This window comes from Lineus longissimus, chromosome 12, assembly GCF_910592395.1.
Source record: "Lineus longissimus chromosome 12, tnLinLong1.2, whole genome shotgun sequence".
Classification (NCBI taxonomy): Eukaryota; Metazoa; Nemertea; class Pilidiophora; order Heteronemertea; family Lineidae; genus Lineus; species Lineus longissimus.
Window position 1 is genome coordinate 16018180 of NC_088319.1, and position 15157 is coordinate 16033336.

The 15157-nt window shown below is 41.5% G+C and overlaps 1 protein-coding gene across 9 annotated transcripts in view; it reads right to left on the minus strand.

The window, feature by feature from the left end:
• Positions 1 to 15157, minus strand: part of LOC135496603 (kazrin-like) — a 36510-nt gene that overhangs the window by 12283 nt on the left and 9070 nt on the right. For 2 of the 9 annotated variants that reach the window (XM_064786016.1, XM_064786011.1), the window contains exons 1-2: positions 5377 to 5517; positions 1394 to 3786 (exon numbers count right to left, since the gene is read on the minus strand). The exons of 2 other annotated variants lie outside the window; for them this stretch is intronic. In XM_064786016.1, the coding sequence (XP_064642086.1) occupies positions 1394 to 3485 (2092 nt within the window). In that variant the 5' untranslated portion in view covers positions 3486 to 3786; positions 5377 to 5517. Of the gene's footprint in view, positions 1 to 1393; positions 4385 to 5127; positions 5232 to 5376; positions 5519 to 7822; positions 7896 to 15157 lie in introns of those variants that run through there. 5 more of the 9 variants (XM_064786014.1, XM_064786017.1, XM_064786015.1 and 2 more) reach the window with 5 other exon arrangements.

The window sequence follows — 15157 nt, forward strand, 5'->3', positions numbered from 1 at the left end:
GCTCAGGGACCTCACTTGCAGAGAGATATAATACATGAAGCCAAGCTGTATTTCGGTTAATTTAGTGGAGAACTGAACCCCAACCTCATGGTTATGAGCCCGGCCCTGCAACCACTACGACACTGACTGTTGTGATTCTGAAGATCAAATGTATTTTTGGTGGCAATTACATGGTTGAGGTACGAGGCACTGAGCGATCACATCGGTACGTTACAGCGACGGTGCGAAAACTATTTTACAAGGACTGTGATCATTATCCATAAAATCCATAATAACAGAAGTAGTACCATCAGTAGTGTAGATCAAGGGTTTGTAACAGGTTGAAAATATCTCACAAAACTGTCCAAACTCCTTCAAAATGAAGGGGGATAGGATAGGAGTCACAGTACAGAGGCAGAAGATGGATTCCTAAACAGGTCAGCCAACTGTTGAATAAGTGGAACGGTGTAACAGACAACAAAGTGATTATGACATGAAATGTAACTACTTGTTAACATCAACTGGAATAAAAATCATCTAATTGCTACTGTATTGATCATTGCATTGGGTACTGTAAGGTCAAAATCTCATGATATAGAAATCACAGAAAAACACAGAGATTGAAACCGACATTGGAAATTTGTAATAATCCCCGGCCCCCCTGGCACCCCCCTTCACTTTTAAGTCATTAGGTTCAAACAAGTTTCTACCCAAAACCAAACCACCCCCGACAAATTTCTGCATCTCCTGGTGAAGACAAGGCTGTTCATTTCAGAGCTTCTAAACGCACACTAGAGGTACCTCGGTAGCCATAAGAGGGGAAAAACAGAAAGCGCATAAATACGCCCACCCAAAACATTGAGGAAATCGGATCCTACCGTCATCGAAAACACAAGAAACGGTTGCCATGATTCTCCCCAGTATCCCACGCTGCCTCTTGAGCCACTCCTGAGCGCAACTAACCGAGTCCGCCAACTGGAGCAACACACTAATGAGGGTGATACCCCATCGGGATGATCGAACGACTTTACTCAATATTATGATCAACTCAATTAACATGTGGTTTCGGGTAATAGCATGTTTGATGTACAGTGCATTCAAAAATTTGTAGACCAAAAACAGATTTATATAGTATCGTTTTGATTGAGATGAACAGCTTTCAGTTCCACTTCAAAACTATAGATGGACCTACTAGAAAAGTGATGCTTCCCGAAGACCACAATTAAGTGTTTGCACAAGGGTGCACTTCTGCTCTACGAGGAGCCACAGCCAAACAAAAATTGACCCCGATTTTGTAACATGCAATCTGATATGCTAAATGTATGCGTTCAGCTGCTCCTTAGAACACATCACATGCAGCATTTGACGGTGTTTTACACAATTCCCTCCAAAAATAATGAAAATTCATTCTTACCGTGCAAAAGACTTTTCTCAAATTTCTCTCCAGGGGAAGGAATAGTCGGCTTCCATTCTTCGCCACCATCATCGCAGGAGTAGTAACTTGACCTCTCCAAACTTTCCGATCCTGACTCGGAGAATAATAAATCCCGAGATTTCTGTCGAAAGTCGAAACCCGAATCCTGCGTTGTGGCAGGGCTTGGTTCAGCACTGTCACTTACATTGGCGCGGTCTAGAACCTGACTGATTTCCACAGACATGGTGACTGGCGCACTTGAATGTCCGTTAAGAAGTTGTTTGGTCCGGCTTTGTAGAATTTCTAAATCACGCGGCGAAATTCCTGAAGAGTCTGAGTTTTGAGGCGAGGCTTCGCCTGATTCTTCCAAAATGAGTTTCGGGACGAATGTTGATTGTTTTGAGGCATCGTCTTGTTTTGAGTCTGTGTTATCACAACTGGAACGGGCAGGAACTTCAAGATATGAAAAACTCGAAGCAAGATCACGGGCGGTTTCCTCGACAGAATGGACGGCGATATCAAGAGTTTCTGCGGCTAGACTTAGAGAATGTCTGGAATGATACTCATCATTTTTTGCAACAGTGCTGTGGCAAATGCAACCACTAACACCCTCCTCATCTGCAACATGTTCCACTGGAATGACAGTACCATCAAACACATCAACGCCCTCTGTCTCTTCCAGTTCCGGCTCGGCCCCCGCCAAACTTTCATCCGACGTCTCCATGATACTCGGCAGACGAGAACCAAGATTCTTCCGTGCCATCTCGTCTTCAGAAAGACACTCACAAAATTCAGCTTCAGGATATCTCTCGGCTTCAAGCAAACACTCGTTAAAGTCCTTAATCACATCATAATCCGAGTCCCAAATCAGATCTGTAGCATCCTCAACCGACTGTGGTGACGCACTATTTGATTTCTCCACTTGCGCACAAACAAGACCATTCTTCATGACCAACTCCGGAATACCTCCCCCATTACGGTTATTGACATCGTTGGTACAGATCTTTGCACTGTTATCCAAAGAAGCCTCTTTCTGAATTAAGTTTTCATCGAGCTGCACAGGGCCATTTTCAACGAACTCAGACCGGGGTATGCACGCTCCACCTACCCCACTATTGGTGCATTTTTGCCCCAAATCGAAATCTTCCTTCCCTCCGTAAGATTTGATATGGCAAGTGCACTGTGCCGAGCACTCACTTAGCCTTTCCCTGTTCCCATTTGACTCAGGAACTATTATCCCATTTCGTTCATGTGAGTTCACACAGCAAAAATGAAAATCACCTGCAACTTCTGATGCTGAGGTGAGATGCTCCGATTTCGAATCAAAGTTTGTAATTTTGAGAGATGGAAGCTGTGTATCTGGATCCGATTCCTGATGATCGCCAGACAAGTTCTGATGACCAGGACAACCTGATTCACAACAAGATCCATCCATATTTATAGCCGCAATATGAGAGTTTTTATTCCTATCAAATTCGTCAAGAGTTTTCAATGATCTCTTATGCAGTGAGAGTAACGGGACAAGTGGATCATCACCGCGTTCCGATTTACTCCCAGCCTTCCCAACCATGTGCTCATGAGTTGTATCATCCTCACTGTTAGTCCTGCCGACCCGAGATTGAACTATAATCCCAGGATCAGAATCTCTGCAATGATGTATCGAACACTCCCAGTTGTTAGAATGGCAAACATGTTCCATCACTCTTCCCATACACTCCTCAATAATCCCGCCAATAAACGGTCCGAGTTCACCGACACCATCGGCACCCCTACGATTCACCTGCAGATCCGATTCCCGCTGATCGTTTATTAACATCTCGCCGCCAGACACCTGGCTAACCGATATACCATCTGACCTTCTAATTGCAGGCCGATCAGGATTTTCCATAAAACCACCAACCACGTTTTCGATGAACCCAGGGCTCCAGAGACAGAACCCAAAGTCGTGTAGAATTGCAAACTCCTGATCTTCGATAAAACTACTTTCAGTTTCCTTTCCGCTCAGAACTTCGTTGAAACCATTTTTAATGATTTCGCCCTCCATGTTCTGGTACACATGAGAAGACGACAAGGTAGAAGGCTGTTTTACCATTTGACCTTGACCTGCTGTCCTTCTAAGTTTCTACAATGACCTTGACCTTTAAACGTTGTTCTTTCAAAGTCTGATTATTTGTCTGGAAATCTCTTAGCCATATTAGTCTAAATGATCTATTGTCCTCAATTGACCTCCAGTTTTAAGTCTTTGTCTATCAGTCCTTGACCTTGAAATGTCCTTGACCTTCACTAGAAAAGTCTTTATCTATTATTCCTCGACAGCAAAATGTCCTTAACCTTCAGTAGGAGAGTCTTCGCGTATCAGTCTTTGACCATTTACTCATCAAGGCTGCATCATTCTAATAAAATAATAGATTATAAGATCTCTGATGTCAGAAAGCTAGTCCCCATAGACCTTGAACTTGCACTTTTTCAAGTATTTTCCATGGCCAACAAGCAGTAATCATCCACCACTACATCCAAGAAATCAAATACTGATGCAAACGGATATTAAAAGCAATCACTCTGAAAGCGATTCCACAGAGGATTGGAGGATGATCACAAGTGGTTTTCAAAATTGGGAATCACGTCTGCATGAACTGACACTATCATCAGAACAAAATGAGTATATTCCTTGCATAAGAGCAGTGGAAACACAATATCCCTCAGAAATACACACATGAAACCACATCTGCAATGACACAACACACTGCCATACCATCCTAATGAAGGAACGCTTCATTAGGACGCCGTTCTTTCCAGCGACACGCTCCACTTTCAGATACATGATGCGGAGTAATAGGAGCATACATCACTACACTACACCCACGCCAACAGCTTATTCAGATAAATCCAATAAACCCACAACAATCGGTAGAAAATCGAAAATGAATCACAGGCGTGTGAAGATACCATAAGCAATCAATTCAAATCATAAATCAAAGCAAATGATCTGCCTCCATGTTAGCGATAGTGCTACTCCCACGGAGTGCTGTTAACATCTGGGTGTAGCATTATCATGGATTTGGAGTTGAGAGATATTGATCTATTGATTGATTGATTCTGGTATCTTCAAGCGCCTGTGATTAAATCTCAACCGCCACTGCTTTATCAATCATCAGAATACATGTGACAATCACATGATCGAGTAAATCATTGTACTATGCCTACAGGAGGAGATCGAATGAATCCAACAGAAACAACCGTGATCAGAAAAAGGCTTAGTCACACCTGTATTGACACTACACAGCATCAGAATCCATTACCAGTGTGTCCTTGTGGCACGCAACCGTGAGTAATGGGATAGGCCTATGTGGAAATCGCACAGCTTATTCATAGCTATCCAATGAAGGCATAGATAACCGTGATAAGTCCTCATGACTGCAACTGCATCGCAGATCATTGTCCAAAGATGTCCTAAGCTTGACGATGACCAAAGTGTGAGTGTTTCGATAACACAGGAACCACATACCAGTACCCATACCACAATATTATTCGAGATATAACACCAGCCTGACCAAATATGGAAATCAAGATAGTCACAAAGACAAAGATGCTTCAAGGGAAAAAATCTGCCCTTTGACACGGAATGCAGCTTCTGAGCATTATCATACCCCACACGTAGGCCAACACTTGGATAACATTCCGCTTCAACTAAGCAAACTAAGCAAGTTAATACGAATGTCAGCCGCGTACACTACATTGTATTCCAGAAATATCCAATAAGGCCACAATCAGTATTGAAAGTCCTCCTCAACTGACACCATGATTCATAAAGCCAATGTTGACAAGGCTGTGCTTTGTAGCAAGAATTGTTTGAGGTAGATCTCAGCAGCTATGACGAATGGATACAACCATACCACATCACAATGACATTCAGAATACTAGGAGAAAACACACATGGAAAATCTGATCCAAAATATACATCCTAATCCAAACAGAGTGTATACCAAGGCTTCATATCTTCAAAACAAGGCAAGAAATTCAAACAGGGACCCACATCCTACACATCCAACTGTCCTCTGTCTCTGATTGTGTGGACTGCACAGGTACACAATGACAACATACCCGATCTCACAATCTCGCAGTTTACACATGTGAGGAATCTCCGGAGGCAGTGACAATAGATTTATGCATAATTTACACACAATCGATTGATAATGCCATTGGAGAGTAGCGTGTATGCCCAACCATTTTATCATATATTATTGAGAACTTGCAAAAAATAAAAAAAACAATTGTGTTTATTTTTTAAACATTGTACACAAAAGTGTGATAAGGAGTTCAATTTGATTAAGCATGGTGTATGCAAATTTGATCTGTGTTTTTGTGCCAAAGACTTTCGTCAGATAACAATCTCCTGCATGAGTCATAAAATGCCAAAAGCAGAATCCGTCCAAGAATCACACCACTGATGGCTGGTGGTCCGAGTTTACAAACTGTGTCAAGTGAAATTGAATTTGAATGGCACAGGCAAAATATTGGGTGGATCTGCATCCTGTCTGGTAACATTGTATAAACCCACCACCTGTATCTGTGCTGTCCGCAGACCATATTATCGTTTATTTGTTCCGCAGTACCCGTGCCTTGACAGATGCGTCTCAAATAGAGTGCTTCAGAGCTGTCGGTAATCGGCTGATGTGCAGAGCAACACAGGCTGCCATACCGCCCTGGTTTAATTATACAAATTATGACAGACCTCGGGTTGAACAGACCATCGCTGGTGACTCTACTTAAGATTTGGCATCAAAAAGGGACATTTTGGCATTGTGACTCATATTTCTAAGAATTGCAGTGAATGGCCTTGTGACCCTGTCTTTGACCATTGATCAGGAGCAAAGGTCGGTTTCCAACTAATTCATGTTTCATTCACCAGAACGGGTGGGGTCTTTTGCGTGTTTTGAAGCAGGAGGAGATCCTAACTTTTACATATCTCAATGGACACTACAGTGTTTCAAGCCACTGCCCAAGGGCACAAGTGTTGCATTCGTGTTAAGTATCGAACTGGCAACCCATAATGTGCAGATTATGAGTCTGATACCTATAAATAGACCGTATTTCCCATCTATAGCTATCTTGTGGGATTCTCCTTCAATTTTACCACAACTTGTCTTAAATGAGAACTATTTTGAGACACCCTGAACAACAGTTGTCATATGGACAACATGCTAATGAGATATCAATCGAGCTGTCCCAGATTCACCTTATGACTGATTTGATCAGCAGGTGTATGCAAATATTAACTGAGCGATTGATCAGCACATGTCTGCTTCCACAAAAGAATGCAGTGGTGTAGTGCACAGCTAGGACACCAAACTTCAGATCAAGAGCTCATGGGTTTGATTCTCTTCTGTCTAGTTTTCCTATGTAGAGTATTATGTAGAGATATGCCAGCTCACATAATGAACTAGAGTTCTTGAAACTCCTAAGACTTCACAGTGAAAGTTTTTACTGCCTCAGGATTTGACCGGGCTGTTCAAAGCTCCCCATTTTTAAAGTGAATGTTGAGAGGTTTCCTTTAGGCAAACTATGGGACTTAGTTCTGCTGGAAATTTGTAACCGCACTGACTTTTCCCTTGCACAAGCACTGTTAAGCCACTTGAAAGCTGAGTAATACCTCAAGTTGGATGTAGACAACCTTGATAGTTTTATGTAGGCCTGGGCTTACATATCTATTTGCTTTGGCAAGAGGCCCGTGTTAAACAAGACATCGAAACATTGTTCAAATTTACCATGCATTGTATCTTTGTATCTTTTGAAGAAGTCCATAAATTGTTGTTAACCCCATGGGCTCAATTATTTCGTGAATAAAGTATATAATCATTGTAATGGTATCATAGACCAAGTATATGAGACAACTTTCATGATCAAAGGAGCCTCTTAGCTTTTTGACATCATGAATAACTGGGACATTTCGATATCAATGCAATGATTGAAAGGCCACAAATCTTTGCATTCAAACCTCAATTAAAATTCTAGACTACCAAACACTGTCGGTTGACCTTTTAAAAGATATTCAACTCAAAAGTAGGCCTGTAATCAAGCGGATTTGAACAGACCCTCACGTCAAGAGAGCATTGCTTGTGCAACTTGAAATTATGTTCCTCCAAAGAGGACTTCACCTGGTACGAGACATTGACAGGATATTGCAAAACGACAGCACTGAGCAAAAGAAATCGATCAATATTCCTGCAAGATGGAGATATGACACGTGATTAGAGATTGCTGCATCTAGGAATGCTTCATATAAAGTAATCCACCAAGAATGGTAGCACAGGGCACTTTGACTCATGCCATGTCAGAATTAGTCACACATGATAATCCTTGATGCAAAACAGTGTCAATATTTTATCCGAAGATGCAAACATTGCCACCACATCTGCGCTCTGTTCAAACCTATATATCCAGTATTAAAGAATCACTTTTATAAGATGTACTCCACAAATCCATGAAATATTCTCAAAAAAACTTCCTCAAGCACACATGAATATACATAGGTATTGACTGCTCATAGCCATTTGACCACCAATCAGTCAGGTCATAGTGTTCCACACACTTAGCTCCACCACAAAAGAGGTGACAAATTCTCCCCCATTGAACCACTGAACAAGAGGCCAGCCAAGCGTAGAGAATAACAGGGCTTAACCCATTGGCACAACTTCCAATAAAACTACATGCAAGTCCTGTAATCCTCATTTAGACCTTGACCCTCCATAGAGATTTTTTTAAGACGATGATTTATGTGTCTGGCATAACACTGGAAACTGTTTTTTAGATCATAACATTATCATGATCTGATCATATTATGTTAAAATTATGTCAAGTCATTGACCTGAGGCCTCTAGAACCAAGAAGGCCCAATTGAGATATGTCCTGTTTTTCGGGGAATAGCAGGATACTTTTTTTAGTTAAGTTGGTGCGAGGGTGTACCATATTTACTTGGCCTAAAGGTTTTTGCCTACTTCAGGCATACACATGGAACCTACGGAGAAAAGTGATCAGTGAAAGAGTTAATGAAAAAAAATACTCGTTAAATTTCTAAATGGGTATAATAATACCATCAGCGCTAATTAAATCACATTCCCATGCTAAACATAGCGACGGTGTTATGTGACTCCTTGATTGCAGCTAAATATAATTGCTTGGTCCACCCTAATTAAATTTCTTAATCACAAATTAACCCCACATCACCTGGTCTGAGTGTTAACCCATTATTGCAAGTTGGAGTCTGGAAGTTTGCTTCTTAGCATTCTGTCTATTATAAAGGACAGACAAGGCCTTTAAATAGATCTTAAACGTGATGGGCATCGCTACAATTAAGCACCTGTAGACCTGGCTAATGGAGAGGCAAATCAACTTCACCCCGATAAAAAAAGTTGTATATGCTGGTTATCTTTTGATATCGGGTGTTCATCTCGTCTATCACCAGGTGAGAATTGAACCTCCAATATCGCCACAGAGTATCGTATTATTGAACTGAGATGGTCAGGAGGATGATCAGAAGGTAGTTCTTTAAATTGTCAGTTTTCATTTCACAGCAAGCCAGTTTCTGGCTTTGATTCTCACTTGGTCTTCTTAAAGGGGGGCTATAGTATAGGCAGGAACTGGGGGTCAAATTGGTCATCTTCAGGTGACCAAAAGGGGGGGACTGGGTCATGTTGATTCAGCATATATTTCTCATTCAAGCGTGAATAAGTTTTGTTATGATGAGTAATTGCTAATCGCAGCGACTAAAATCGCTTAGTTGTGTGGTACCTAATAGGCCTTTACATGCAACTCCAGCACTGCCTGTCTGCCACGAGTCTATCAGGTGTGTTTTATAGGCCTCATACCAGGTGTAATCAGGCCTAATATGACCTGGTCAGATGTCAATTTAGGTACAGAAAGGGTTATTAGTATAACATGGATAAGTTGGCCTTCATGTAGGCCTTAAAACATTTGTAGTACTTCCACCATATACACACACACAAGCTACCAATCTGGTAACCAGAAATTTCGCTGCCCCAGCCCAGATGTCAGATCTGAGAATGCTGCAGTGTTGCCATCTACGTTCAAAACGTTCAACTAAACCACCAAGGACAACTTTAAAGAACACCAATATTTTCTACTGTATTCCTCATGTCATTAAACTCAGCAGCTACCTAAAAGCTAGCAGCCAGTAGCTACCTCAGTAGCAGTCCCCCCCCCTGATTTGTGTATTACCCTGTGGAAGAATGGATAATTGTGACCTCTTGCCTATGATATCTCGGGATGCATCGCCAATATCAAGGGCAAAAGGGCACCAAGAGATTGACATCAAGATTGAAACATGAGCCATCAATCAGCAATGAGATCAGTCCAATTGTCACCATATTGCATAATAGACTGATTGATTGCTGGTGGACAAATGGCTGCTGACTGACCACTGATCCCGCCGAGGATTGGATTCCACACTCACTGTCCAACATCAGAACTCCTCCAAGGGGATGTTATGCAGAGAGGATTCCGCACAGAGACAATCTCCTGCCCAATTTTCAGACTCCATTAACGAGAAGACCTGATTATCGATTACAAACTGGTCAACCGGTACCTCGTCTAGAAGACGCCCACGTTAGATATCGAATTCTGCAAAGTTTCCTCGGTTGCCATGGCAACAGATCTGACACATCATCCTGGTGGAGTTTTGTCATCCACCCTTGGCAGGCAAATGATTGCAAAGAACAAGAAAAGATGCGTCTCAGATTCTTCTGCTTCCCTGGACAGATCTCGAGTAAACATTTCATTGCCTCTGTTAACAATTGGTGCACACACAGCATTGCCGTGAACCCAGGATACAACCGTTGCCATTGTATTTCACGGTTTCACGGAATATCTCGGCCTTTGTTTTAATTTGTAGTAATTTACCAACCAATCTTGAGAATAGAGCATTTCATTGCATGTGATACATATCACATGTTTAGTTCTCTTCAATGAAGTTTATTCCCAGACAAAAGGAATGGCATACGCCTACAAATAACAAATATTGACAAAACCTCATATTTCGGTGTTGAACATCAATGGTTAGCTAGGAGTGGCATGGTTGCTTAGTCACACCATCTCTAAGGATTCCTGCCCCAGGGTGTCAAATTATCAATAACATGGCTGTGTATCATTTGTGATCTACAAAGACTGTCCAAACTACATGTGGTTTATATCATACATTCAGCAACCACAATACCAGACATCGCCAGTGACAATTCAGGAGAAAGAATTTTTTTTTTTTTTTTTTCATTTTCAGTCATTTGGACGTCGGTGGATCCGAGAAATTGAATGAAATTGTTTTTTTTCATTTTAAGTAATTTGGACGTCGGCGGATCTGAGAACAAACACAAATAACGTCTAATCTCGCGTTATTTTAACATTTTCTATAAAAGATGTACTTGTGCCATATCCACCACAACATGAATTAACTAAACATCCCTGATGACTTGCCATGCAGAAAAAAGTTAATTCTGCCTAGGATATGATAACTTCTATGATGTAAGTCTTATATGATAACTCTCCTGGGTATGCCATGTAGCAAATAAAGCAGCTAACATCAATTTCATCCACAAAGCCTTAACCCTTTGAGCACTAGATGCCCTGGGCAGAATATGGCATATGATCGCAAAATGCTCTTTCTTGGGGCATCAGGCACTGAGGACTTGATTTGTGAATCCCTCTCATTGGGTCTTTAATCCGAATAATTCAACTGCCCTTGAACAAACTACAGTGAACCACATGGAACTGCAGTAATTGGTTTTGTGGCAACATCATCTGTCAATCAAATCAATCAGCAAATGAGTCAATCAGTCGATCAACACTTTGTAATTATTGGTGGTATTGACGGCTGATCACCTATAAAGATCAGGACTGGTATTGATTGGAAACTGTTCAGAATTGATTAAGAACAGAACAAACAGGTGAACTAAAGCCAAAAGTGTCCTCTTCTGAACTTTCCTCTGTACGCTTCAGCCACACTGTATACTCACAGGCATTTGACTTTAGGAAACTTGATAATGATTGAATTAAGCAAACTTACCACAACCGTATTTTGAGATATCATGACCACCGATATATCACTTTTTGTACTCACCTGTAAGAAGGAATGAAATAGAATATAAATGACATGATTACAGGGTTAAAAAGTACTAGTTCATGAATACATGGCTGAAATATAAAGGTGAAGATGTGTGGTCCCAAATGTGCCCTTCTCTCTGCAGAAAACAGGCCAATATTTTATCACTAAAGGAAGGCACTAAATCTTCTTAATGAGAATGCTGAATGCTGCCTGAAAGTGTCTTATCGTTGCCGTCACTGATCAATATCGAGGACCGCGATGACACTACTGTGATGATTCACCTATGGAGGAGCAACCTTGTCATGGCGGTCTCACCCCGATTGGCTTCACCACTATGCTGCATATGCACACAAGCTTGCCGCAGGCAATGCCAGTCGTCTTGATGCTGAGAACCTCAATTTTCCTGGGTCCCAGGTTCGATTAGTTTTTTTTCATTTTCAGTAATTTGGACGTCGGTTGATCCAAGAAATTGAAAGAATTTTTTTTTTCTTTTTCATTTTTAGTCATTTGGACGTCGGCGGATCTGAGAAATTGGGTCCCAGGTTAGATTTGGTGCAGGTGCTTGCCATATCTTAACGACCTGACACTGAACAAGAAATATCAGCAATTGCAATTTGATATTAATGGAATAGGGTCTCGTAAGACAGGCAACAGTCAGAACACCTGAGCAACTAAGACATTAGAAGCGATATTTATAATAAAATCTCTTCTGTCATGAGCTTTCAGCTGTTTACTTCTTGACCTACTTCCCATTTGGTGATTTTGAATCTAAATGGCTTCATCTGATCAGGACAGGAATTCTGGAATATTTTCTGCCGGTCCCCTATTATGCCGCTGGCAATATTGATGTCAGACGAGACCAATATCTTGATGAATTTATGGAAAAGATTTTCACTCTTTCGTTCCTGGCGATTCTTCCCTGGGGCCAGTCGTCTGAGGTTAGAAATAATATACGTAGCTGACAAACATGTTTGTTCTGTTAAGTGCCTTTTTGTAGTCTAGTCTTACTTATCATTGGGTTGCCAGCAGTGTCAATTTGTTGGATGGCACTTTGACCAAGACTGCCAGCTACACCACGACTCTGCAGGGCCACGTAAACAAGTGATTTTAGTCGCTGCGATAGAGCCTTGACAACATGGCAGCGACAGCAAATCGCTTGTTTAAGGAGCGCTTAACAAAAGACACCCTAACTCTGTAAGAACAACAATTCATTGCGATAAGTGCCTCATTTCCATTTATGACCTATCAATTCTATTGATGGGGTTGTAGAGCTATCATTTCAGTTAATCCCACTTCCACAAATGGAGACTGTTTTTTATCGTGTATGCTCAGATCAGGAGAATCGCGAAGCACAGAGCTTGGAATTAAAAAGATCTGAATGACGCTATCATATATTGACGAGACCAGCTCATGCCTGACGACTGACGTAAGCAGAAATCTCAAGAGAGCTTTGTGCTAGTGCAAGAAGTCACAAATGAAGCAAGATATATTGAAGGTCTGGAGACCAGTTGCAGTGTGGTAAGCGCAGCAGGCCTGTTATCAGGAGGTTGTGGGTTCAACTCTTTGATCATTGCTGTTTTGTATCTGTGGCCTTGAGCAAGACACCAAGCTGCCTCTTCCTGTGAATGAGGCAAAAACAGATGTTCCTTGAACATTTACCTTTGCCAGAGCAGCACCACATAAGCCGCAAACCAGCGTAAGAAATCAAAGTCTGTTTCTTTGGTCAATTAACTGCCAACACATCAGGACAAAGAAATGAAAGAAATATCACAACCAGGATCAGCGTTTTATGCAATACATCACGTTTTTACAAGACAAAGACGCGTCTGGGCTTACCCAGGCAAATGTCCCAGGGGTCCTCGTGATATAATTAAACGTCTGAAGCTATCTATTGTCTGTCGAGAATTTTTAACAAGATTTGAGTCTGAATTAGTTTCGTGTGCCATGCAAGGTACAGCGCCGGTCATAAATAACGTGACTATTCGCCTGTAACCATATCGGGCATGAAGTATGTTTCTTAAGAACTGCACATACAATTGTTTCCCACAGGTCGGTTTCCTCCTACATGTCCTTCTTTACATTACAATTGCCTCAGATTGTTTTGAGAGCTATATATAGATGATGCTCAGCTCTCCACTCAAAATGCTTTCATAACAATTTTTATCAAAAACTCATCAGCATCATTGTGAGATCGTCCTCCTGCTTTTGTGACTCTGTTATCTAAAACATTGGGTTTGTACATGTAGTTATTGTGTACATACTGTCTGCCCGCAGGCATCATGATTTTCTGATAAAGGTCTGCTCATTACTGAACAACAGAACAATGATAAGAAGTTGGCCTATCCCAAGTTTATTGGAAAACCATCGATCACAATGAAATAAGCCTAAGGCAATGCATTTGCACTGCAGCATCAAATAAAGAGTGCATTTCATTACAAGAGACTTCATATCAAATCGAGCAATTATACACTTTTAGGTCATTTTAGATAGTTACGTTTTGTTCACAATGACTGTCTTCTCACCAGAGCAGAACAGAGTACGAAATACTGTGAAAGTTGCATTGAGTGGGAGCCGCCGGTGATGAAGACGGAACAAGCAACGAGAAAGACGAAGGAACGACCCATGCACCTCAAAAAATACATCGTAAAGCTATTAAAGTGCGCACTATAAGCTAAATGACAAGAAAAAAAAAGTGTTTTGTGCCGTGATCACCCGCACGGAACTCTTTCTAAAGATACTGGAACATCTGGGCATCCAACCGCTGCGACGAAAGCCCGACATAACAGACAATGAAATATCCCTCTGACGAGAACACAACTGGCCAAAATAAAACCTGAGTGGGGCTATATTGGTCTTGTGAACAGCTGTGTGTGAGTGTTGACAGGTTTTTGAAACAGGTTTTGTGAGTTCCCACTATGAAAAACGACTTTTTTCGACGTGTCTGCCAAATATCCATTGTGTGAAAATGAAAGTTTTAAAAAATATTCGTCTCATAAAGGCGTTTGTTTGAGGGCGGCATATTTAGAATGAATGACACCGAAAACTTATCATAACTTTTTAGTGATATCGATCGACTCTCTAGATGCTTGTTATGGCCTACATGTAGTAGACACCAATGTCACATCTACTTTCTTACTAAGGAATGATAGAAACGCTAGGAAAGTATGAGCGTGGTTACCAGGACGTGTTGTCCTTGATGTTGAGTCCTAACGGCGACATGGTGCGCAGACGGTGGATCCAAAAAGACTCTCTAGAGAGTCTGGTGGCCTTGGCTTGGGCGCCATCTGGTGGGATGTGCATGAACTCAAGGATAGAGACAATCCAAGACGTAAGGACGTAAGGACAATCCAACGATATTTTTTCTGATTTGACGTCCCAGTCAGTCACAACGGTCTTACCATTGGACACAGCAGCATCACAAAACTACGTTTCCAAATTATTTCTTACTAAGGAAGTAAAGCACGCCCTCAAAGAACTCAACCGGCGTCCAGACCACATGAATCGGACTAAGTGTCATGTCTTAGTCCATAATTGCTAGGGAACAACATTCATTTCTTTGCCTGCGACTGATTAAAGCAAAATATCGATGTCCTGGCATCATGTTTTCTCGATAACTGTCCTCATCGTGACACTGATGGTTATCCTTTGTATGG